Source organism: Lynx canadensis, chromosome C1 (genome assembly GCF_007474595.2).
Source record: "Lynx canadensis isolate LIC74 chromosome C1, mLynCan4.pri.v2, whole genome shotgun sequence".
Lineage (NCBI taxonomy): Eukaryota > Metazoa > Chordata > Mammalia > Carnivora > Felidae > Lynx > Lynx canadensis.
The window spans coordinates 85,410,873-85,438,697 of record NC_044310.1 but is presented as its reverse complement, the minus strand read 5'-3'; the positions used below and the strand labels follow the sequence as shown (position 1 = coordinate 85,438,697).

Below are 27,825 nucleotides of genomic sequence, written 5' to 3'. Positions count from 1 at the left end.
AAATAAACAGATCAAAGCAGACCAAAGCTAGAGTTAGTACAGAAAGGAACCTTTAAAGTTGTTATCATAAAAGATAGCAGATAGCACATCACTAGATTGTTTTAACAACAGTATTTATAAATAACTTTAGAAAGAAGTTAATTTAGTAAGTGCCCAAACGTTAACAGCATAGGATAAGACTGGATGGCTGGGAGGCTTTTTTTTACATATAATATCCTACCCCACTTTCAAATAAGAAGTGTTTTTTTTTTCTTTTAATTTTTGCTCTTTTCCAAATAAAGCAAAAGGAAAAAGAAACACCTTTAGATCCTATTTCTGAGACAGTATAGAGGCTCTACATATAAAATATGTTGTCCATATATAAGACTAACTTAGCATTTCTAACATTGTTCTAAACTTGGAATTCATTAAATTATCTTAAGAAATTTCCAGCATGTTTTTAAACAAATTAAATTTTAAAACAAAAATGAGGTGAAGGTTTAAATATATGAATAAAATAAAAACTCCAGAAGTCTACACACACCAGTTCCTAGGGAGTGTGGCAGTATCTGCCTTCTATTACGGCAGAAGGAACTTTGTGGAAGCAAACCACTGAGGGCTATTTTCTGAGCTTAAGATATATAAACTTAGGGGCACCTGGGTGGCTCAGTCAGTTGAGCGTCCCAACTCTTGATTTTGACTCAGGTCATGATCTCACAGTTCGTGAGATGGACCCCCACATCGGGCTCTGTGCTGAGTGTGGAGACTGCTTGGGATTCTCTCTCTTCCTCTCTTTCCCTCTCTCTCTCAAAATAAATAAACTTTTTAAAAAAGATATATAAATTGATGAGGTTACCATAATCACTGAGTTACATTCAATGTTTCTATACCAACTGCCAAGATACATATTCAAAAAATACTTTTAAGTTTTGCTTCCTTTGTGATAACCTTCATAAGACCATGGTATAGCCTCCGTGCTACCTTGCATTTTCAGAAATCCTTGCTTTAATTTTTTATTCCTCCAGATTTTTTCCACTTAATGCTACATCTAGTATAACTCTTTATCTGATGGTTGACTCTCATATCCTTCCAATAGTAATAAACAGCATAGTCCTTGACACGGTATGAACAATTCAAAAAAGTAACTGTTAAATTCATAAATGAGTACCTTGAGCCTCTGGCCAAAACGCTCAGTATTAAAGAACTACTATTTCACAGGGAGAGAAGATTCAGCTTTGCCACAGACAGAGAAAAATTCAGATAAATGAAACATCCAGAAAGGAGAGAGATATACAGATGAAACACAGAATTCCTGTCCCTCAAAAGTTCCCAGTTAAGTACAAGAAAAGCAAACAATTGAAATCCAATTTTAAAGCTCTATGACCAAGACATGCCCTTAACTCAATCTGAAAGAATCAGAAAGAAGATCCCTGAGAATTCAGAAGTATCTAGAAAGATTAGCAGAACTTAGCCAGTAAAGAGTTTTCCTAGAGCAAAGAAACACAACAGGGGCTTGAAGAAATAGTGATATCAAAGAACCCAGCATGTTTGGATAACTGGGCTGTTTGATTTGGCTGAAGCAGAGGATATGACAGAAGTAAGCAGCAAGCAGTTTGTGATGGGCCCTGAACGCCACTCTGAGGAATTTAGATTTTTTTATGTTTTAAGACTTATTTATTTTGAGAGAAAGAGAGAGAGAAAGAGAGCATGAGCAGGGGAGGGACAAAGAGAGAGGGAGGGAAAGTACCAAGTAGGCCACACAATCAGTGTGGAGCCCAACACAGGGCTTGATCTACGATCATGAGATCATGACCTGAGCCAAAATCAAAAATTGGTCGCTTAACTGACTGAGCCACCCAGGTGCCCCAGGAGTTTAGATTTGATCTCAAAGTTGATCCCAACATTACAAAGTCTTTGGGGATGAAAAACATGAAGTGGAAATGGAAACCGAGGAGTTGGAGGACCGAAGAGGCCACACTGAAAAAAATTCCAGTTCCAAAATGTTACCAAAGGAAAACTCTGAGGCTGTTGCCAACCTAAAGATGGAAAAATCACAAAGTGACACCTTTCACTTGCTTGGTTTAAAAGACTCCATCTGTCCCATCACTGGGAAGACTTGATGTGAACCTGAATATTAAAGATGAATCAGGTGTCAAAGCTGATTTGTGTGTTGCTAAGAGATGCTCTACGCAAGTGCTCCTCATGAAAAAGCAGCACGCCATGCAAATTCCTCTCTTATTGACAATAGAAACCACGCTGGCTTTTATTGTGGTGTCTATTACTCCTTAAAAGCCTCATCTCAGACAGAAGACGTACAACGTGTATTTTTAAGTAGCATTTAAAAATCACATCCTATGAAGCTAACACACCAGCTCAAAGCAAATCTAACGTAGTGGATTTTCTAAGACAGCATGAGCCTCTGCCAAAAGAACATGTGCTTTGAAATAACAGGAAGAGATCTGTCTTGACTTAAACAGAGCCTTTTGAGAGAGGTAGCCAGTGTTGGGGGTCAAGTGTTTTTGGCCAAGTCATGGCCCTGGGTCAGTTAGGCCTGGGACATAAGAAATAATTAACCAGGCTTCATTACAAGCGAAGTCATGGCCTTCACAAGTCTTTTTAAATATCTGCTTTTAGGGGCACCTGGGTGGTTCAGACGGTTGGGTGTCCGACTCTTGATCTCGGCTCAGGTCATTATTCTAGGGTCATGGGACCGAGACCCACATTGGGCTCCATACTGAGCATGGAGTCTGCTTAGGATTGTCTCTCTCTCTCTCTCTCTCTCTCTCTCTCTCTCTCTCTCCCTCTCCCTCTCCCTCCCTCTACCCCTCTCCCTCGCTCATGCATGTGCACAGTCTCTCAAATAAAAAATAATTTTTTTTTATCTGCTTTTAAAACTCCTCAAAAGAAAGGCAAGGTAGTTGTATCATTACGGGTGTTTCTGTTTGTAACTGACCTCTTCTTCCTCACACGCTTGAGTCCAAATGAAGCCTATCTCTCCACCATCTTGACTCTGTCTTCATCACTTCTTCCATCCTGGACACATATCTGTCCAGTACCCTAACCTCAGTGTCCATCCAAGGCCACCAAATTTGGCCACTCTTTAAAGAAACCCAGCTCATTTTCTAGTCTGACTTAGGCCTGCTCTAGCTGTGACTGGAGCACCAGTCTGCCCTGCATGCCTCCTGTACTCCACTGCCCCAGGGCTATTACGGAAACAGAGGTAGTTCCCCGTTTAAAGAACTGGACTGATGAAATGGTCTAACTTGACATCAAAGGAAGACAGACCAGAAAGCAGTACCCACGATTCAGGAGGTGGAAAGGAGACAGGTGTTCAAGTTCACCTCATAGTTTGGTACATAGGGAAGACTTACTGGGAAGATGTTAAGAAAGAGAATTTGAGGGTAGAAGGGAAGGCTCTTGATTCTGAATCCCACAAGGACATGTAACTGGAAGAGAAAAAATTAGAGAATTCCCAAAGCTAATTCTATTTAGACAGAGACCCCCACAGTCGGAAGCTGGTTCAATGGTATCACGACAAAATACAAACTTTACAACTAAACTGGATGCATTATTGCTTACAGTACATTCTTTATCCACCTCTAACCCTTTTCACACAAGAAATAAAACAAAAAGCATTCAATCTCCTGGCTTTAGTAATTGACAAGAGTATTTCAAGGTACATTTCTGATGTCATCATTGCCCACAATTCTTACATATACCTTATCCTCGATACTGGAACCCACATTAGGATTTCATCTTTGCTTAGCTAATAGATTCAATACAATTGGTAGTCAACCAATGAATAAGATGGTGCAATAGTAAATACTGAAGAGCAGTTCAGAAGTTTAGAAATGGGTGTTGCTGCAAAAATGTGATTGTCAAATAGTGCAAACTCGAACCTATGCAATGTGCTTGTTATTCTTTTTTTTTTTTAATTTTTTTTTTAACGTTTATTTATTTTTGAGACAGAGAGAGACAGAGCATGAATGGGGGAGGGTCAGAGAGAGGGAGACACAGAATCTGAAACAGGCTCCAGGCTCTGAGCTGTCAGCACAGAGCCCGACGCGGGGCTCGAACTCACGGACCGCGAGATCATGACCTGAGCTGAAGTCGGCCGCTTAACCGACTGAGCCACCCAGGCGCCCCAATGTGCTTGTTATTCTTATAAATAAACCATGACATTGTCTCTGGCTATTTTAAATTCCAGTTTACAGTAGTCTAGGTTTTAATTTCTGTATTTTAGAAAGATAAATTCTTAAATCTTTAAAATACATTATTAAAAAACTTTATATTCCCTGAACTATTTCATGTATCTAAAAAAAAATTACAAAAAAGAAACAGGAGGAATCAATTATAATTAAAAACTCCAGGCATTATTGTTACACCTCTCAAGAATTTTTCCATTTTCGTGAACAAGTTTTCTTCATCTTGTTTTTGGTAATTTCCGAAAAGAAAAGGCAATGGTTTAACTGCTAATTTCTGATGTTGCTCATCCCAACTATGAAACTTACCAAATGCTACAAGCACCCAATTGAATGTGGCAAGTTGATATTTACAGAGTAATAATGACCCATGGACCCTTGTTATACAATGTGGTTGGGGACCAGCAACATCACATCACCTGGGAGCTGGTTAGAAATGCAGAATCTCAGGTCGCACACTGACCTAGTGAACCAGAAACTGCATTTAATAAGATCCCCAAATGATTCTTTTGCGATTTATTATTTAAGAAGTATGACAGACAACTGAAGGCTTACAACTAAATTAGAATGTTGACAAATATCCAACTGAATGGAAGTTGATGACAATATCTATGATAATAAAGCAAAAAGGAGGAGTTCTTGATTTATGGATTTAGGAATAAAAGAGAGTCCAACCACAAAATTGTTGCTCCCTTAAGATAACTTTATTCAAAACAGTAGCTCTACTTCACAAAGACAAAACAATCTGCAGGGTCCAGATTTAGGCTTTAGGCTGAGTTCTCTCTGTGTCAGGAGGAAATTTAAAATTAAAAGAACTTCCATGTTCATGGTTTGGGAGAATTAATACTGTTAAAATGTTGATACTGCCCAAAGTAATCTACAGAGTCAATGCAATCCCCATCAAGATCCCAATGCCACCTTTCACAGAAATAAAAAAACAATCCTAAAATTTGTATAGCACCCACACAAGACCCCAAACAGCCAAAGCAATCTTGAGAAAGAAGAACAAATCTGGAAGCATCACACTTCCTAATTTCAAACTATATTACAAAACTAAAATAATCAAAACAGTATGGTAAGGACATTAATGCAGACATAGATTGGTGAAACAAAATAGAAAGCCCAGAAACAAACCCACACATGTATGGTAAATTAATTTATGACAAGGGAGTCAAGGATACACAATGGGGAAAGGACAGTTTCTTCAATAAATGGGTATTGGAAACCCTGGGGAACCATATGCAAAAGAATGAAACCAGACCACTATATTACACCATACATAAAGGTCAACTCAAAATGAATTAAAGAATTGTACATAAGACCTGAAACCATAAAACTCATAGAAAAAATCATAGGCAATAAGCTCCTTGACATCAGCCTTGGCAATGAATTTTTGCCTCTGAAATCAAAAGCAAAGGCAACAAAAACAAAAATAAACAAGTAGGACTACATCAAACTAAAAAGCTTCTGCATACCAAAGGAAACCCTCAACAAAATGAAAAGGTAACCTACCAAACAGGAGGAAATATTTGCAAATGTATGTCTGAAAAGGGGTTACTATCATAATATATAAAGAACTCATACAACCCAATAGCAAAAAAAATCAGATTTAAAAATGGGCAGAGGATGTAAATAGACATTTTCCCAAAGACATACAGACAGCCAACAGGTACAGGAAAAGGTGCTCAACATTACTAATCATCATGGAAATGCAAATCAAAACCACAATGAGATATCACTTCACACCCGTCAGACCTGTCAGAATGACTATTATCAAAAAAACAAAAACAAAAAACAAAAAACAAGGGAGCACCTGGGTGGCTCAGTTGGTTAAGTGTCTGACTCTTGATTTTGGCTCAGGTCATGATCTCACAGTTTGTGAGATCAAGCCCCACATCAGACTCTGTGCTGACAGCATGGAGCCTGCTTGGGATTCTCTCTCTCTCTCTCTCTCTCTCTCTCTCTCTCTCTCTCTCTCTCTCCTTCTCTGCCCCTACCCCCACTCACACTCTCTTTCTCTCTCTCCAAATAAGTAAATAAACTTTAAAAAAAAAAAAACAAGAAATAACAAGCGTTGGAAAGACTGTGGAGAAAAGAAAACTCTTGGGCACTGTTGGTGGGAATGTAAATTGGTGCAGCTATTACAGAGAACTGTATCGAAGTTCCTCAAAGAATAAAAAAAATTTTTTTTTAATCTTTATTTTTGAGAGAGAGAGAGAAAGACAGAGTGTGAGGTGGGAGGGGCAGAGAGAGAGAGGGAGACACAGAATCTGAGGCAGGCACCAGGCTCTGACCTGTCAGCACAGAGCCCGATGCGGGGCCTGAACTCACAAACTATGAGATCATGACCTGAGCCAAAGTCGGGTGCTTAACCAACTGAGCCACCCAGGCACCCCTCCTCAAAGAATTTTAAATAGGATTACAAATGATCCAACAATTCCATGTCTGCATGGAATGAAAACACTATTTTGAAAAGATATATATCCTCTCATGTTCATTGCAACATCATCTATAATAGCAAAGACATTTTAGAAACCAAAGTGTCCATTAATGAATAAATGAATGAATGAATAAAGAAAATGTGAATACACACACACACATTCTGATAAATATCAGAATATTAGCCATAAAAAAGAAGGAAATCTTGCCATTTGCAACATGAATGAAACTTGAGGGTATTGTGCTAAGGGAAGTAAGTCAGAAAATAAAGACAAACACTGTGTGACCTCACTTACATGTGAAATCTAAAGGAAAAAAAGGAAAGAATTCGTAGATACAGAGAATAGATGGTGGTTGCCAGAATGGGGGACAGAGGTGAAATGGGTGAAGGGGGTTGAGAGGTACAAACTTCCAATTATAAAATAAGTAAGTTCTGGGGATGTAACGTGCAGCATCGTGACTATAGTTAAATAACACCATACTGTATAACTGAAGGTTGTTAAGAGAATGAATCTTGAAAGCTCTCATCACAAGAAAAAGAAATTTGTAACTAGTTGTGGTGATGGACGTTCTAGACTTATTGTGGTGATTATTCCACAATATATACAAATATCAAATATTATGTTGTACACCTGAAACGAATATAATGTAATATGTCAATTACATCTCAATAAAAATTTCTAAATTAAAAATAAATGCATAAGTAAAAGACAACATTATTATATCAGGCCCATAGAAAAGAATCTTCCTAGGCTAAAGCCCCTGTGGAAACCCAATACCAGCCCCTGAAGGCTTCCTTTCTAATGAATGAAAGTTTTAATGGATCATGATCCAGAGATCAGCACAGTGCCACAAACTGAGCATTCCATAAATAGAATCACACAAATCATAAAAGCAGCCTGATCCCACCTCTGGATTTCCACAGGCTGTCCCTGTGAAGGATGAATTTAGGCTTGGTTCAATAATAAAAGAGATGTGTTTGTGCATCGTTTTAAAAACTTTGAGGATGGTTGGTAGAACACAGATTTGGGGTTCACAGTGGAATTTTCAGCTTAAGAACAACAGTTTCGAGTAGAAGAAAAAAACATTTGGTCGTTGTTTTGCAAACAATTTTATTTATATCCTAGGAAAAAACTGAACTATAAGATTTCAGACCATAACGAGGAAGAGGTCTTGATCTGTCAATACGGAAGTTCATCAACTCACGAGGATGCTAATAAACATCCCTTTTACTGCTGGGGAGATAGAGGAAGTTTTCTTCAAGATGCAGAAATCAAACACCTGGCCATATTTTGGTCTTTGAGGACTAGCAGGGTGTGCTTCCCTAAAGTCACAGATTTAGAATTTATGTTACCTAAAAGGCACTGAGTGGCACTTTCACTTCTAAAAGAATATAACCCCTCTAACTTGTACAGTCATTTTTGACAAATGAAAACCTGTCAGAAAACTTTTTAATCCTCTTACTTCTTTCTTAATGAATGTGTGACTTATTCATGCTTTTGCGTCATCGTTGGTGTCACTCTCTTCATCTCTCATCATTAGTCAGGCTTCAAAGCCTGAGACTGACTTCCTTGAAACGTCCCTGGTACCCATCCATCTCTAACCCCTCACTCTAACTTCTAGCCCCTTCAACAAGACCCATTCCTCTTACTTTTTTTAATTGTTTAATGTGTTTTTTATTTATTTTTGAGAAATACAGTGACAGAGCATGAGCTAGAGGTGGGGGGGGGGCGGTGGTGGGTGGTGGGCAGAGAGAGAGGGAGACACAGAATACGAAGCAGGATCCAGGCTCTGGGCTTTCAGCACAGAGCCTGATGTGGGGCTCCAACTCATGAACCATGAGATCATGACCTGAGCGGAAGTCAGACGCTTAACCAGCTGAGCCACCCAGGTGCCCCAAGACCCATCCCCTTTAGGTGGCAATAGTCCTTTTTCAATCTCCCTCCACCCTATTCATCTTACACATGGCTGCATCCCAGTGTTCTTTAAATAACATGTGGATCTCAGGACTCTCCTACTTTAAATAGCCCAAAGTAGCACTGTGATGAATGAGAGAAGTTCAGAATGCCCATGTTCACAGAGGATCTGTGTATCCTACTGTACATAGTTACTGACTATCTACACCAGTATACACTATCTACACACATCCATGAGCTTCCTATCTATACAAAACTGCTCTAACACATTGACAAACACCTAGTGGTTCAGAAGAATACATATTTACTTTCAAACACTTCTGGAAGTCAGAAGGCCAACATCGGTTTCACTGAGCTAAAGTCAAGGTATTGGCAGGCTTGATTCTTTCCGGAGGCTCTAAAGGGAGAATCTGTTTTCCTTGTTTTTTCCAGCAGCTAGTGGCTGCCCATATTCCTTGGCTTATGGCCCCTTCCTCCAGCTTCAAAGTACATCAGTTCAATCATTGATTGAATTCAATTCAATCTTTGATTGATTCGATCATATTCAATCAATTCAATAGAAGCTGTTGGTGTGATTTGTCATGCATTTCTGCCCAGAGCTGCACGAATGCAGTCATGGAGGCGTACTTGGCTCGTACTCCATATCTGGCCTCAGGATCAGAACTGGCCCTTCTGTTCCGGACTCCAAAAGGAATTAACGTGCCTCAGCCTCTTCCTTGAGCCAGACCAGGCTGGCCCCTTGGAATGGATCAGGGTGGGAAGAGGAATGTGCAGATGCCCAGGCTCCTAAGATTGTGAGACACAGTTAATTTTTTTTTGAAATGTATTGTCAAATTGGTTTCCATACAACACCCAGTGCTCATCCCAAAAGGTGCCCTCTTCAATACTCATCACCCACCCTCCCCTCCCTCCCACCCCCCATCAACCCTCAGTTTGTTCTCAGTTTTTAACAGTCTCTTATGCTTTGGCTCTCTCCCTCTCTAACCTCTTTTTTTTTTCCTTCCCCTCTCCCATGGGTTTCTGTTAAGTTTCTCAGGATCCACATAAGAGTGAAAACATATGGTATCTGTCTTTCTCTGTATGACTTATTTCACTTAGCATAACACTCTCCAGTTCTATCCACATTGCTACAAAGGGCTATATTTCATTCTTTCTCATTGCCACATAGTACTCCATTGTGTATATAAACCACAATTTCTTTATCCATTCATCAGTTGATGGACATTAGGCTCTTTACATAATTTAGCTATTGTTGAAAGTGCTGCTATAAACATTGGGGTACAAGTGCCCCTATGCATCAGTACTCCTGTATCCCATGGGTAAATTCCTAGCAGTGCTACTGCTGGGTCATAGGGTAGGCCTATTTTTAATTTTTTGAGAAACCTCCACACTGTTTTCCAGAGTGGCTGCACCAGTTTGCATTCCCACCAACAGCGCAAGAGGGTTCCTGTTTCTCCACATCCTCTCCAGCATCTATAGTCTCCTGATTTGTTCATTTTGGCCACTCTGACTGGCGTGAGGTGGTATCTGAGTGTGGTTTTGATTTGTATTTCCCTGATGAGGAGCGACATTGAGCATCTTTTCATGTGCCTGTTGGCCATCTGTATGTGTGTCACAGTTAAGACAAACCACTCACTCAGGACTGCACATAAGCAAACTTAATGACTGACCATAGATCACACTCAGGTAGTATATGTATTGCCCTGGGGGGAATAGCTAGCTGGAAGTTTCACTTGAGGGGAGGACACTCTGCCCAGGACCCTCAATCAGGACTCCAGCCAGCTCTTCACCAGAGCCCAGGGGGCTTCCCCAGTCAGGAGGGTGGATGTTGTAAGTACTCAGTTTGAGCTTTCTTTGTTCTTCTCTATACCTCTCTCCTTCTATCCCCCCACCCCTCTGTCTCTCAAAATAAATAAATAAACTTTATTTTTAAAAATCAATGCAATCCACCACATTAACAGGCTAATGAAGAAAATGGCATGATAATACCAATCAATGCAGAAAAAGGATTTGACAAAATTCAATACCTATTCATGATAAAAACTCTTGGGAAAATGGAGGGGAACCTCCTCCGCTTGATAAAGTACATCTATAGCAACCCTCTAATTAACATTACATATAATGATGAATGCCTAGATGCTTCCCCCTAACCCCAAGATTGGGAACAAGTAAAGAATGTCTGCTCTCACCACTCTTATTCATCATAGTGCTAGAAGTTCAAACTATACCAAGGGAAGAGAAGAAAATAAAAGACATGCAGATTGGAAAGGAAATAAAACTGTCCCTATCTGCAGACAACATGATTGTCTTTGCAGAAGTGCCCAGGAACTCACATGTGTGCATACACACACACACACACACACACACACACACCCCTAAATTTCAGGATACAAAATAAACAGAAAATCAACTGTATTTCTACATACTAGCAATGAACACCCAAATTTAAAATATAATACTATTTATATATATATTTTTTTTTAATTTTTTTTTCAACGTTTATTTATTTTTGGGACAGAGAGAGACACAGCATGAACGGGGGAGGGGCAGAGAGAGAGAGGGAGACACAGAATCGGAAACAGGCTCCAGGCTCTGAGCCATCAGCCCAGAGCCCGACGCAGGGCTCGAACTCACGGACCGCGAGATCGTGACCTGGCTGAAGTCGGACGCTTAACCAACGGCGCCACCCAGGCGCCCCAATACTATTTATAATCACTCAAAAGAAAGTGAAATACTTAGGTGTAAATCTAACAAAATAGGACTTGTATGTAGACATTGTATGTAAATCTACATACAAGTTGACATTGTATGTAAATCTAACAAAATAGGACATTATATAGAAAGCTACACAATGCTAATGAAAGAAATCAAAAGAGATCTAAATAAATGAAGAGACATATTGTGTTTATGGACTGGAAAACTCTATACTACTAAAGAGGTCAATCCTCCCCAAATCGAGATAGAGGTTTAATCCATACCTATCCCAATCGCAGCATGATTTTTCTGTAGATATGGATGACATTATCCTAAAATTTACACAAAAAAGAAGAGGATCTGGCCTTCTGAAGACATTTTGTTAAAGAAGTAGAAAGTAAGAGGAACCACTCTTCCAATGTTAAGGCTTACGATATAGGTACAGTATCAAAAGAGTGTGGTATTAGAAGGACAGACATATACACCCATGGAACACACAGAATAAAGAACAAAGAAATAGATCTATACCTATGCCCTTCATAACAAAGACGTCAAAGCAATTCAAGGGAGAAAGGATAACCTTTTCAACAAACAGTCCTGGAGCAACTGGACATCCACAGGCAAAAAAAAAAAAAAAAATGAAACTTGACCTAAGTCTCACACCTCCCACAAAAAACTAACTCAAAATGAATCACCAACTTAAATGAAAACACATAACTACAAACCTTTTAGAAAAAACCTGAAAAATCATGGGGATCCAGAGCTAAGCAGAGAGATCTTAGGTTTGATACTAAAAGCCTCATCTAAAAAAATGAAAAAAAAATGATAAATGGGACTTTATCAAAATTTAAAATTTTTCCTCTGTGAAAGATCCTATTTAGAGAATGAAAGACAAGTTATAGACTGAGAGAACATATTTTCAAAATATCTATCAGATAAAAAACTAGAAGCGAGAATGTAAAAAGAACTCTAAAAACTCAATAATGAGAAAACAAACAATTCAACAAAGAATGGACAAAAGATTTGAATAGACACTTCACCAAAAAGATACATGGATAGCAAATAAGTACATGAGAAGTTGCTCATTGTTACTTACTAGGGAAATGCAAATTAAAACCATAATGATATATCATTATACACCTATCCGAACGCCTAAAATAAAAAACGGCAACATTACCAAATGCTGGAAAAAACAAAGAAAAACTCAATCATTCATGCATTGTTGGTGAGAATGTAAAATTAAACAACCACTCTAGAAAACAGTTTGACAGTTTCTTATAAAACTAAACATGTACCACACAACTCAGCAACTGTAGTCTTGGGCACTTATCCCAGAGAAATGAAAACTTATGCTCACATGAAAATCTAGATACAAACATTTATAGCATCTTTATTCATAATAGCCAAAAACTGTAAACAACACAGCCATTCTTCATGGTTAACAAACAGCAGTACATTCAAACCCTGGAATACTACTGAGCCATAAGAAGGAACACGTCACTGATACGTGCAGCAGCCTGGATGAACCTCTGGAGAATTACACTGAATGGAAAAGGCCCAGCCTAAAAGGCTGCATACTCTATGATTCCGTATACATAATATTCTCAAAATGATATAACATATACATGGAGAACACATCAGCAGCTGTCAGAAGTTCAAGAGGAGAAGGGCAGGAAAAAAATGAGTGTGGCTATAAAAAGGCAATGTGAGGAACGTAGCGATAGGTCTCTGTCTCTTAATTGTATAAATGTTAAATCCCGATTGCAGTATTATACTGTAATTTTGCAAGATATTAGCATGCAGGGAAATTGGGTAAATACATAGGAGCCCTATTATTTCTTACAACTGCATGTTAATCTCAGAATAAAAATTTTAATTAACAGTATGTGTATACACAACACACACACACACACACATATAATGGAGCTTAGGAGAAGGGTTGAGGTTATGTTCAGAATGGTTAGAGAAAGGCATGTAAAATGTGAAATCTACTTTCCAGAAAGTATTGTTAAAAACAGGGAAGGAAATGAACATAAGTATATAGTCACTAAAGCACGTCAGGCTTCCTGTGACCCGGCACCTGCCCGCCAGTGGGCCACAGCACCACCCTGCAGTGCAATGGAGAGTACCTGGGGACCTCACACTCCTCTTCCAGACACCTAAGCAAGTGGTCCCACTGGGGAGCCTTGCTCATCCCCTTGACCACCATACCCCCAGGAATTGCTAATAGAAAGTCACCTGATGGCCCTTACCTCAGGGCTTCTACTGATGACCCACCACCTGGCTCTAAAAGACTTTCAGAACCAAACCCATCATGGCACACACCCTGGCTTAACCCGTCACACAACAAGACTAACCCTTCCAGGTCATCCAACATCAACTAGACCCTTATCTCCAAACAACTCATCTCCTAATTCCCTATCCTACCCCTCAAATCCAATAATACCATCTTATAATATTCTTTTTAGAAAATAGAGATGGAAATGCCTCACAATTCATCTTATGAAGTCAGCATAACCTTGATACTAAAACTTAAAAGTATTACAAGAAAAGAAAATCACCCATCATTACCTTTCGTAAATACAGGCACAAAAATCCTTAAGAAAACATTAGCATATCAAATCCAGCCATATGAAAACATAAAAGCACATCATGACGATCATAGCTTCACATTTGAAAATCAATGTGATTCACATTAGCAGAATAAAGGAGAAAAAATTATATGATTATCTTGATAGGTGTAGGAAAAAACTGAGAAAATAGAGACTCTCAATAAATTGGAAGGAAATGGAAGGAAATTTCCTCATTCAGATAAAAGTCCTCTGTGAAAGCCCCACAGCTACCACCAGATTTAATGGCGAAAGACTGAATGCTTTCCCTCTAATATTAAGAGCAAGACAAGAATGTTCATCTTCACCACCTCTAACACTATACTGGAAATCTTAGCAATAAGGAAAAAAAGGAAAACTACCAGAACTAGCAAGTGAAATTAGTAAGGTTACAAGATATATGCCTAATTTTCAAAAACCAATTACAGCAAAATTTTAAGTTCTGTTCATTAAAAGACACACAGCACATATATTTGACAAAAGACTTATATCTAAAATATACATACATATATCAAATCATTGTTATACACCTGAAACTAATGTAATGTTATATGTCAGTTACACCTCAACTTTAAAAAAAAATCTCACTGAAAAGCAGTGCCTTGTGTAAAGATGCAACATACAACTTTTAACTGCTGTTCCTAATATTAAATAATTTGTAGAAAAACAACATATTTTCCATCAACTCTGTATATAGCACTGTGAAAAATAATGGTTTTGTAGTAACTTCAGAAAATGTTTTTAAAATAAAACAATACCTTGGAAATTCTGCAAGAAAAGGGGGGGTGGTAGGAGAAATTAAATATATTTGATGTTAAAAAAATAAAATAACATAAAATATATTTTAAAAACTACTACAATCAACAAAAAGACAAAAAATTTAATAGGCAAAGACTTGGTCAAACATCTCACAAAAGATACGTATGTATGTGGAAAGATGTTCAACATCATAAGTCATCAGGAAAATACAGATTCAGAGACTATTTCACACCAACCAGAATGGCTCCACTATTGACCCAAAAACAAGTTTACAAAACAAAATGTTGGCAAAGATGTGGAACACTTAGAACTCCTACTCATTCAAGTAGTATATAAAATGATTTAACCACCTTGGAAAATTGTTCTTCATAAAGTTAAGCTATATCTAACCCTATGATCCAGAACTTCATTCCTAGGTATTAAATTTTTTTTTAATGTTTATTCATTTCTGAGAGAGAGAGAGAGAGACAAAGTGCAAGTGGGGGAGGTGCAGAGAGAGAGAGGGAGACACAGAATCCGAAACAGGCTCCAGGCTCCGAGCTGCCAGCACAGAGCCCGACACGGGGCTCAAACCCACAGACCGTGAGAGCATGACTCGAGCTGAAGTTGGATGCTCAACCTACTGACCCACCCAGATCCCCCTCCTAGGTATTTAAATAAAGGAAATTTAGACATATATCCACAAAAAGACTGGCAGAAGAATATTCACAGCAGTTTCATTCATAATAACCAAAAACTAAACATCACCCAAATATCCATCAACAGTTGTACGGGTCAATATGTCATGATACATTTACGTAATGGAATACTAAGTAATAAAAAGAAACAAACTACTGATATACTTAACATGAATGTATCTCAAAAACAATATTCTGTGAAGAAAAAGAACCCAAGAACAAGCAAAACAAAGCTATGGTGTTAGAAGTTAGAAAGTGATTAAAAGGGAACCCCTGTGTGCAATGAGTGGGAATATAAATTGGTACAGTTACTGTGGAAAACAGTATGGAGGTTCCTCAAAAAATTAAAATAGAACTACCACACAATCCAGCATTTGCACGTCTGTGCATTCATATGTAGAGAATAAAAACACTAACTCAAAAAATTATCTGCACTTCATTATAGCATTACTTACAATAGCCAAACATAGAAACAACCTAAGCATTTGGGGTAGATGAATAGATAAAGGAAATGTGTCATATATATATATATATATATATATATATTTCATTTTACATATATATACACATATATATGTATATGTACATGTATATATACATATACACGTGTATGTATACACACGTATATATGTGTGTGTATATATATATATATATATATGTAAAATGAAATATCATTCAGCCATAAAAACAAAGGAAATCTTGCTATTTGCGACAATATGGATGGACCTTGAGGGCATTATGCTAAGTGAAATAAGTCAGACAGAGAAACAAATCCCGTATGATCTTACTTATATGTGAAATCCACAAAACAAAAACAAAAACAAAAACAAAATAAAACTAAGCTCATAGATACAGAGAACAGATGGTGGTTCCCAGAAGTGGGGGGTGGTTGCTAGAAGGGGGTCAAAAGGAACAAACTTCCAGTTACAAGATAAGTAAGTCCAGAGGATGTAATATGCAGCATGATGACTATTTAATAATACTATATTTGTATATTTGAAAGTTCTTAGAGAATGGATCTTAAAAATTCTCACCACAAGAAAAAAATTCTGCAACTATGTATAATGACAGTTTAAAACTAGATTAAAAATGTGGTGATCATTTTGCAACGTGTAGAAATCCCAAATAATCATGTTGTATTATCTGAAACCAGTATGTTAAATGTCAGTTATACCTCAATTTTTAAAAAAGAAAGAAAGAGATTGCTTTTGGAGTGTGACGGGGGAAACGCACTGAACAGGAACATAAGAGAACTTCCTAGGGTGTTGAAAATGTTCTGTATCTTGTCTTGTGTTGTGGTTACACAGGTATACATAATTGTGAAAACTCACAGAACTAAGATCTTTACACTTTATTGTATGTGCATTTTACCTCGATTTAAAAACCTATGTGAAGATGTAGTATATATATAGATATATATACACACAATGGAATACTACTTGGCAATCAAAAAGAATGAAATCTTTCTATTTGCAACAACGTGGATGGAATATGCTATGTAAAATAAGTCAGAAGAACACAGATATCATATGATTTCACTCATGTGGAATTTGAGAAACACAGCAGATAAGCATAGGGGAAGGGAAAGAAAAATAAGATAAAAACAGAGAGTCAAACCATAAGAGACTCTTAAATACAGAGAACAAATTGAAGGTTGCTGTAGGGGAGGTGGGTGGAGGGATGAGTTAAATGTGTGATGGGTACTAAGGAGGGCACTTTTCAGGATGAGCCCTGGGTGTCATATGTAAGAGATGAATCACTGAGTTCCACTCCTGAAGCCAAGACTACACTGTATGTTAACTAACTTGAATTTAAATTAAAAAAAAAAAAAAAAACTTGGGGCGCCTGGGTGGCGCGGTCGGTTAAGCGTCCGACTTCAGCCAGGTCACGATCTCGCGGTCCGGGAGTTCGAGCCCCACGTGGGGCTCTGGGCTGATGGCTCAGAGCCTGGAGCCTGTTTCCGATTCTGTGTCTCCCTCTCTCTCTGCCCCTCCCCCGTTCATGCTCTGTCTCTCTCTGTCCCAAAAATAAATAAACGTTGAAAAAAAAATTTAAAAAAAAACAACTTAAAAATAAATAAGTAAATAAGTGAATATATATACTCTAAAATAAAAAATCAACTGTATTTCTAAGTACCAGCTTTAAACAATCAGAAAATAAAACCTAAAAAATAATACCTTTTAAAATGCATTCAATAACTTCAAATATGTAGGAATAAATGCACAAAAGACACACAATACCTCGTCACAGAAAACTAGCAATATTTTTAAAATTGAGAGAAGTTAAAGAAGACCTAGATAACAGAAGGTAAAAGCAATCTCAAATACGATCAAAGATGGAGGGTTTACACTCCCAGGTACCAAGATTAATTTTAAAACTGCAGCAAATAGGGGCACCTGGGTGGCTCAGTCGGTTCAGCATCTGACTCTTGGTTTTGGCTCAGGTCATGATCTCATGGTTCATGGGTTTGAGCCCTGCATTGGGCTCTGTGCTGTCAACTCAGAGCCTGGAGCCTGCTTCAGATTCTGTGTCTCCCCCCTCTCTCTGCCCCTCACCCACTCATACTCTCTCTCTCTCTTTCTCAAAAACAAATAAACATTAAAAGAATTAAAAATAAAATAATAAAATAAATAAAACTGCAGCAATTATAACATGGAGGTACTCGTGTCAAGACAGACAAATTAACATAGACTGGAGTACAGAATCCAGAAACAAACTCACATATAATAAAGGTGACACTTTAGAAATGTGACAAGGGTGGTCTTTTTGATAAATTCTGCTGGGTCAACTAGGTATCCATTCGGGAAGAAAAAAAGGGCCTGGGTTCCTATCTCACAATATATTCTTAAAAATTTTTTTTAATGTCTATTTTATTTTTGATAGAGGGAGAGCACAAGCAGAGGAGGGGCAGAGAGAGAGGGAGACACAATATGAAGCACGCTCCAGGCTCTGAGCTGTCAGCACAGAGCCCGACGCAGGGCTCAAACCCACAAACCGTGATCATGACCTGAGCCGAAGTCTGATGCTTAACTGACTGAGCCACCCATGCACCCCTCATAATATATACATATTTTTTAAAGTAATTCTTGCTCAATTATCAACCTAAATATGGTGGGGGAAATTAGTAGATCTTGTGGAATAAAACATAAAAGAATATGGTATGTTTTGGGTTGACAAAAATGTCTTCAGTAGAATATAAAAAGCATTACCTACAAAGGAAAAGATTAATGAAACTGGACTGCTTCAAAATCAAGAAATTCTATTCAAAAGACAATATGGGAACAGTGAAAAAGCAACCCCCAAAAGTAGAAGAATATATCTGCATTCCACAGAATGAACAGTGTGCATGTAACCAGAATACTGAGACTCCTGCAAATCGACAAGAAAGACAGTCTGATAGAAAGATAGGTAAGAGATAAGAAAATATATTTCATAAAAGAGAATACACTAATGACCAATAAATACATGAAAAGTTCAACCACATTAGTTATCAGAGAACAGCAAATTAAAACTACAAAGCAAATTGTCACTGCAAGCAGAATATAATGACTTCAGTTAAAAGACTGAATATCAGGGCTCCTGGGTGGCTCAGTCAGTTAAGTGTCCAACTCTTGGTTTCAGCTCAGGTCGTGATCTCATAGTTTTGTGGGTTCTAGCACCGCACTGGGCTCTGTGCTGGTGGTACGGAGCCTGCTAGGGATTCTATCTCTCCCTCTCTCTGCCCCTCCCCCACTCATGCTGTCTCTGTCTCTCTCAAAAATAAATAAACTTTAAAAAAATTTACAAAACAAACTGACAATATCAAGTAAGTATGTGAAGAAAGTGGAATCCCACTCACTGTTGATGGGAATATAACCTGGCATATTTACTCTAGAAAAGTCTTTAGAGATACCTGCTATATAACTGAATGTTCCACTCATAGGTATACATCCAAAGACAGATGCACCAAAGATATGTAATAGCCCCAATTTTTTTTCTGTTGTTGATTTTATTTATTTATTTATTTATTTATTTATTTATTTATTTATTTATTTGGATGTTTTAACTTTTTTTTTATATTAAACACAATTTTTTGTCAAATTGGTTTCCATACAACACCTAATGCTCATCTCAACAGGTGCCCTCCTTAATGCCCATCACCCACCTTCCCCTCTCCCCCAACCCCCATCAACCCTCAGTTTGTTCTCAGTATTTAAGATTCCCTTATGGTTTGCCTCCCTCTCTCTCTGTAACTTTTGTTTCCCCTTTCCCCTCCCCCATGGTTTTCTGTTAAGTTTCTCAGGATCCATATATGAGTGAAAACATATGGTATCTGTCTTTGTCTGTAATAGCCCCAAATTGGACACAACTTAAATATCCATCAAAAGAAGAGCTAATATGTTATACATTCAAGCAATGGAATTTTATCCGGCAATGAAAATGAATACACTCTTATTAAACATAACAATAAAATAATGCTGACTGAAAGAAGCCAGACACACATACTATCTGATTCCATTTGTATAAGGTTAAAATCAGGCAAAACTCATCTATGATGTTAGAAGTAAGGGTAATGGTCACACAGGCAGAACTGGGTGGTGAATGGAAGGGGCACAAGGGAGGCTTTTGGGTGCTGGTAAATGTTCTATAGCCCAATCTGGAAAGTGGTTTCATGGGTATGTCTACTTTGTGAAAATTTACCGAGCCAACCTCTCAAACCACCCACTCCCAGCTCATTATATTCTACCCACACTAGCCTTCTTTCTGGGCTTCAGAAACGGTGTGCTAGTTGCAATACTAGGACCTTCATGTGCCCACTGCCAAGGACACATATCAGGCTGACAGCACCGGCTCCTTCTCACCCTCAGGGTTCTGGCTCTCCTTCAAGAAGCCTTCCTTGACCACCAATCCAAAGGGCTTTCCCGCCCCCTGCAATCACCCCCTCACCTACCGCTCGTCTCCACTGTCACATCACCGTCAGAAATCATCTCATATAGGGGCACCTGGGTGGCTCAGTCGGTTAAGCATCCAAATCTTGATTCTGGCTCAGGTCATGACCTCATGGTTTGTGAGTTCAAGCCACACACTGGGTCTCTGTGCTGACAGCACAGAGCCTGCCTGGGATTCTGTCTCCCTCTCTCTCTCTGCGTCTCCCCTGCTTGCTTTCTCAAAATAAATAAAAAAAAAAAAAAAAAGAAAAGAAAGAAAGAAACCATCTCCTATATGCACTTACACATTTGTTTATTGTCCTCTCCTTTCCCTAGAGATATTACACCCAGGGAGTACTCCTGTCTGTCATGTTCAATGCTGCAACCTCAGGCCCAAGAGCACTGCCCGACAGAGAGCTCACACCTAACAAATATCTGTTGGATGAGTATCACAAATATACTAAGCAATGTCTTCCACTCTGCGGTACATCAAGACACAGGCTTGGAAAGGAAAAACATGAGAGGAGAAGAAGAGAACAAAAGAAGTGTACACAGTCAAGTAAAGCACAACGCTACCTCCGGGGCCACTCAGAAGTATAAAGAAGATCGGACGCCTACCTTGATGGAGGTGATCTAGTAATGCCTGGGAAAGCCCGGGAGTGATGCAGGCATTTTCCCAAGCTAGCACTATCAGAAATATTGCAAAATATGGAAGGTCTAGTGCTTTAAAGAAAGAATCTGCCTTCAGGAAGGTTCTGGCCTAAGCTTTAATGCCTTATTTTAAGACTGATTTTGGGGCGCCTGGGTGGCTCAGTCGGTTGAGCGTCCGACTTCAGCTCAGGTCACGATCTCACGGACCGTGAATTCGAGCCCCGCGTCGGGCTCTGGGCTGACGGCTCAGAGCCTGGAACCTGCTTCGGATTCTGTGTCTCCCTCTCTCTCTGCCCCTCCCCCATTCATGCTCTGTCTCTCTCTGTCTCAAAAATAAATAAACGTTAAAACAAATTTTTTTAAAAGACTAATTTTAACTGAATGACTTTAATTAATGACTGATTTTAGTGCTTCAGTTATACAAGGAAATCATTCCTGCACCTCGATTCTTACAGAAAAATACTTAGAAAACTATAATACGGACTCACACCTAAGGAATTATCCTGAGTTTTCTAGCTTAAGTATCTGTAAGTGAAAAAAAAATACTTTTCTTTGATCAAGAGTGTCTGTGCCTCATAACCTCATTTCTTCTGTTATTATTTTGAGATGTGGCAGAGAGAGGAGGCATAGCAGGGAGGTAGGAGGGAGGAGTGTGCAGGCATGCGGTGGGAGGACTGTGGTATCTGACATCTCAGGAAAATTAGGTGCAGTTCTCAGCTACATCTGTTCACCTTGTGAGCTGCACCCGGCAGCAAGGTGACCATTTGGTAGGTACCCAGTAAATTAACATTCTTCCAAACAATGGTTTTAAGAGATTGATTGAATGTCTTTAAAGAACTGGGCTTATGGGTGTCTTGGTTTCTGTCTCCTAATGCTAAGGCCATGTACATATTTAACTTCAGCAAGCAATTATTACAACAAGCATCTGGTAGATACACAGCACCAAGCTCTATGCTACAGGTACACATAATGCAAAACAGAGGAGACTACTGAGAATCTGGTAAAGAATACAATTCTAAAATAACAGAATTACTTTAGTTGTATCTCATAGGCCAACCCTAGGGAACCTCTGTCTTCTTCAACATCCTATTCTTGGCTATCTTTTTTTTTCTTGTGATTTCTTTCTACTTCTGTATCATTCTTTGAAGCAAAGGTACAAATTCACATTTCCAGCACTATTTTCTTATTCCCCGTGGGACTGGCAACTAAAGTAACTCCTCAGTAGGATTCCTCAAATCCTTTTAACCATTTCAGATGCTTATGGCTTACTTAGAGCATCTTTCTGGGAAATCCATGACCATTCATTTCTCACCAACTTAAAACAATTTAAATGGAAAAAAATTTAATTATATAGAAAAGAATGTTATTCAAAGCACAGCCATCGCAGCATAAAAAGAAAAAAAAATAAAATTTCTGTATGAGATATAATTGATAACATTTTAGAGCTGGACCTAAATCAGCTAGTGTTAATTTCATCTCATTTTATTAATGGATAAATCTGTGATAATTCCAAAAATTTTAAGGGGAAACCAGAAAGGGTTGTTTTCTTATGAGTTAAATCTCTCCACCTTATAGGCTAGGGTTTGACAAATAGTTAATGAGTATGTGATTGAATGAATGAATGAATGAATGAGTGACTTTATAAGCATTCTTGCAAATAACAGTAGTAAAGCTATTTAGCAGCATGGCCAGGACTAACAACCAGTTCTCTTTTTTCTTCCTTGGTAACTTCTCAGTTGCAGCTACTTTATTCATTTAGTTAGTTGTCAGGAAAGCAGCAATGTCACCGAAATCACTGACTGACCTTAGTTGTGTTTTTTTTTTTTCATTCTGCTTTTAGACATGCAAACAAAAGAAAAGAATGAAAAGTGTCAAGTGGGATGACATAAGAAAATTGCACTGTAGCCAGATCACACAGAAAAAATGACAGAAAAAAGGTAGGCAGAGATGGCTCTGTGATTTTCCTCTCTCACCTGATCTAAGAGATAAAAAAGGTACAAAGTTAGAATGCATTAGCTGTCAAACCAACAATATTCCATTAGAGGCACAGACTTCTCTCACAACACAGCCATTTTATAACCATGGGCTTGACATAGTCCACAACCAGGAGAACAAGAGGTAGAAATGATCAGAAAAAGGATGGGATACAGGAAGGAGGACCATATACTTACTCTTCCAGGAAGTGCTGCTGCGGTCCTATAATGGAGCCTGGCCGACATATTCTGATCCAAGCAATTATTTCCGCGTGTGTAAACCTGTAGTGTTTCATGACGTAACAGGCTATCAATGTCCCTGTTCTCCCAAGACCAGCTGCAAGAAAAGGAAACAGACCAAGAAATACAAAATAGTATAGCATATGAACCCACAAAAACACTGAAATCAAACCGTGCCCAAAACTGCAATGGTTTCCAGTATACTAGTGTTTTAAAGCCAGACGATAATGTAATGCTTTGTATGTGATGTGGGATTAAAAGATGATTCTAACTCCGGCAATCAAAAAGAATGAAATCTTGCCATTTGCAACTACATTGATGGAACTGGAGGGTATTATGCTAAGTGAAATTAGTCAGAGAAAGACAAAAATCATATGACTTCACTCATATGAGGACTTTAAGAGACAAAACAGATGAACATAAGGGAAGGGAAACAAAAATAATATAAAAACAGGGAGGGGGACAAAACAGAAGAGACTCATAAATATGGAGAACAAACAGAGGGTTATGGAGGGGTTTTGGGAGGGGGGGGATGGGCTAAATGGGTAAGGGGCGCTAAGGAATCTACTCCTGAAATCATTGTTGCACTATATGCTAACTAATTTGGATGTAAATTTTAAAAAGTAAAAAATAAAATTAAAAAAATAAAAATATAAATAAATTTTTAAAAAGATGATTCTAACTCAAGAAGTCTTCTAAAAATAGATCATATAATTAAAGGAAGCATATATAAGAAAATAGAAAAATCAGAGCAGGGGTCTTGAAAAACTATCAAGTCCAACCCCCGAGGGCCTCTGGGAATGACTGTCATTGTGAATATTGTTAGGCCAATGCTGGTTCGATGATAAGCACTTGCAAAATATGATCTGTCAGGTGTCTCCACCCTCCCCATCCTTGACCCAACCCAGGCTGAGGTGAATCTACAGTTAACAGTTTGTCTGTGTGACCCCTTGAGTTACCAGTGTAACTGATTATATTATCACACCCAATTTCTTAACCTATTTAAATGGTTAAGTTGGTTTTTAAATTTATTTTTTTAATTTTTGAGAGAGAGAGAGAGAGAGAGAGAGAGCAAGCGGTGGAGAAGCAGAGAGTGGAAGACTGAGTATCTGAAGTGGGCTCCATGCTGCCAGCGCAAAGACCGACGTGGGGCTCAAACTCACTGTGAGATCATGACGTGAGCCGAAGTCAGACACTTAACCGACTGAGCCACCCAGGCACCCAGGTTTTTTTTATAACTTAATTTAGAATAAGGAATCATAGAAACAAGTTGGAAGACACCATAGATGTCATCAAGCCCCATCAACTACCTAACCCACAAATGGTTAGGTCAACACTACCTCTATCAGATGATCATCCTAACCTCCATTTCACTCCATCAGAGACCAGGATTTCATGATTTCCTCAGCCAGTAGGTATTGATGCAGCATCTACTATTTCCAGGTACTCTGCTAGGAGTTAGGGACACGGTGACAAATAAAAGAGACACGGACCCTGCCCTTGGGAGAGCACACAGTCCACTGAGAAAGAACAAAGAAGCAAAAAGAAGTGCTCAAATTTCATTTCCCCAGGCTCCTGCATTTTCTAACAACTTTTGTGTTGGCTTATTTTCTTTATGTTGAATCCAATCTCTGTTACATAAGATTAAGTAACACAGGTAGAAATGAATTTCCATGAAATACTGGTTATTATCGTGAACTCTGATTTCTTCAGAGTGTTTTTAACCATTGCTGTATTTTTTCCTCTCTCCAAAGAAATAAAGGTGATAGGACTTTATTTACATTTTAGCCAATCTTTTTAAAAAATACACATTGACTCCCTCCTTTTGCAAAAATATTCAAAAACTTTATCAAGCTAGAGACAGGTTCTCAAAAACAGTAGTGGTTATTCATATACCAGAACAAATGGGGCCCAAAGATATCAACCAATTGACTCATATTAGTATAACAAATGAGTATGGAATTTAGGACTAAAATCCACACACACCCCCACCATGGCCCTGATTCTCATCCCAGAATTCTTTCCACTCAGCTCACATTCTGTCACTCGTTTTACAGGTACTGACTGAGACCAATTGTGTATGAGGCACCGTGATAGATCTGGAAACAGAAATACGAAGACAAGTAGAATGCTTGCTCCTCACAAACTATATAGGGCTGAACCAATAATGCTTACTTACAAGCATTTTCTAAATCTTTCTACATCTGGTTTCTCAGAGTTAGGTTCAGTACTGTAAATTTTTATTTAAGTATCACCCATGAGCAAGGCAGTATGCAGTTATTTTTCCACAACTTAAAATCTGTATCATATGCATTTTTTCCTATAGAAAAATAAAGTGGCTCTGTCTTTGTTTTTAAACATTAAATTCAGCCAGTCAAGTGTTTATTCAAGATGCCCCGGACAGGGTTTTCGGCTCGCAAGATACAGGTATAAGCAAGTATAGGATATAATTTTTTACCACGATGAGTATCAGAGTGTCCATAGAATAGTAAGCGAGAAACAATACCAAAGAAATGAAGTTTGACCTGGAACTGGACTCTCAGAGGAAAGGAGAGGGGACCATGTGAGCCACTGGCGTCTTCAAAGAATGTGTCATTGCCGACAAGGACTTTAGCAGACACTAAAGAATAGGAAGGTCACAGAATATTTTCAGCAAAGGGTGCGGTGTACGAAAGCCTGGCTGGTCTGGAGAATTGTAAGCGTGTGTCGAGTGCAGAATGAGGATGAATGGATGAGAAAGGCCAGAATAAAGAGCATCCCTGAGTCAAGAGGAGGGTTCCAGGCTTAGATGGGGAGGTTCCAAAGACATGAAGGACTGCCGAGCTACTGTTAGGAGACCCCAAAGCCAGGTCCATGGTGCTCTGGGCACTGATTAAGTCACAGCACCTGCATATATGCGTTATTACTCCTCAGATATGTGGAGATGATGCTTTGATGAATGAAATTCAACTTGTTTAAAAAGAATTACAGAATTCGTGATATCAACAGCTAATCAACATCAACTGCTATCATGCAAAAATCTGTATTTTTTCCTTTAACTAATGGAAAGGGCAAAATAAAGCTGCCATGTATTTGGGGGGCAAGAAAGTGACATGATAAAAGCAGATGGATCTGGTGGCAGCACACGGGCCATGTTGGAAGGGCCAGAGAGCAGCTGGGGGAATGGGGCAGGAGGCTGAGGGGAGTCGAGGGGGGCACGGATAGGGCAGCGTGGACGTGGATGGAAGGTGGTGGAAAAAGGAAGAACTGAATGAGAAAGACATTTGGACTAGGTCACAGGGAAAGTCAAAGATGACTGATATTTCTGGCCTGGAAAACTGGTACAAGGTCAATTTCATCCATGAAAAGTCTGTCAGCACAGAGCCTGCTTTGGATCCTCTGTCCTCCTCCCCTTCCTTCCCCTCTCCCACTTGCACTCTCCCCAAAATAAATAAATGTTAAAAAAAGAAAAGGAAATGGGAAAGTTGAAGGCTTTGTTTTTAATTTTTTTTACATTTATTTATTTTTGGGAAGCAGAGAAGTGAGCAGGGGGAGGAGCAGAGAGAGAGGGAGACACAGAATCCGAAGCAGTCTCCAGGCTCTGAGCTGTCAGCACAGAGCCTGATGGGGGCTCAAATTCATGAATGCAAGATCATGACTGGAGCCGAAGTAGGGCTTAACCAACTGAGCCACCCAGGCACTCCAGACGGCTTTTATTTTAAATGCTTAAGAATCTTTTCCCCAGATTCTGTCCTTTCGTCAGCTTTCCCTAGTCAAAAAGTAGAGAATATTTTCTCTAATCTCTCCAGTACTTCGAAATATGCTATGTCTCAGCAGATCTAAGACACCATCAAGTCGTCTAATGGTGTAATATGCACCCTTATTTAAGTTCTACTAAGTAAGAAACAATTACTATAACATGCTACCATTGTTCAGATCCATCCTAGTTCCATAAATGTGAAAGTGTGAAAAAGCTGTCTCTAAATCAGTATTTCTTTCATTAGTGTCTCCTCCAGGAGCCTCTTTAAGACATTTTTTCCTGATTGTCCCCCATGATGAAATTTTACTGCCACAGTATACTGCGTATCTCTTTATGTATTGTGTGTACATCTGTGCTTCATACAGAAAAAGAATGATAGGGGTATAGCTCAGTGGTAAAGCATTGACTGCAGAAAAAGAATGTTCCCCCCAAAAAACAATTCTCCCCCTTGGGGGCAATAATGCCAGGTTGAAAATACACAGCAAAACTGCAAATAAGGGTTGCCTGGCTGGCTCAGTCGATGGAGCATGCAACACTTGAACTCACGGTTGTGAGTTTGAGCCCCACCTTGGGGGTAGAGATTACTTAAAAATGCAAATGAAATTATAATCAAGCTCATGATTATAGATGCTTGACATTCCCTTCCCTTCAAGCCTTCCTTTTTAAATATTATATTTACACTGTTCTGTTAGATGAAGGGTGTGTGTGTCTGTGTGTGTGTGTGTGTCTGTAGCCTGTTTTCATCTGAAGTACCTTTTGCCCCAGACCAAACATCAATATGCTTTAGAAAAGAGCAAAGTTTAATTATGGTCTCAGTGGGGCTCTCCCTTTAATGTTGGCGTTAAGAATAATTCGCCTTTCTGTTTCTGTCCAGAGCAGATACTCGCTGCCTCTGCAGAGTTGTTAACTCTCGACATCCAATGAGACTATAGGTGGTCATGGGGAAACACAGTGCGGCAGCCTGGGATAGGAACCTTGGCAGGAAGCTCGGTAGGAACCTGCATAGGACCCAGGGAGCAATGACCTTCCAGAGCCCCTCC

The 27,825-nt window shown here is 38.9% G+C and overlaps 1 protein-coding gene across 13 annotated transcripts in view; it reads right to left on the bottom strand.

The window, feature by feature from the left end:
- CDC14A (cell division cycle 14A) overlaps window positions 1-27,825 on the bottom strand; it is a 206,701-nt gene that overhangs the window by 67,171 nt on the left and 111,705 nt on the right. For all 13 annotated transcript variants that reach the window (XR_003971058.1, XM_030326596.1, XM_030326595.1 and 10 more), the window contains exon 10: window positions 23,005-23,143. Coding sequence is in view for 12 of the 13 variants with exons in the window: in XM_030326596.1 (XP_030182456.1) it covers window positions 23,005-23,143 (139 nt within the window). In the remaining variant the exon portion in view is untranslated. The remainder of the gene's footprint in view (window positions 1-23,004; window positions 23,144-27,825) is intronic.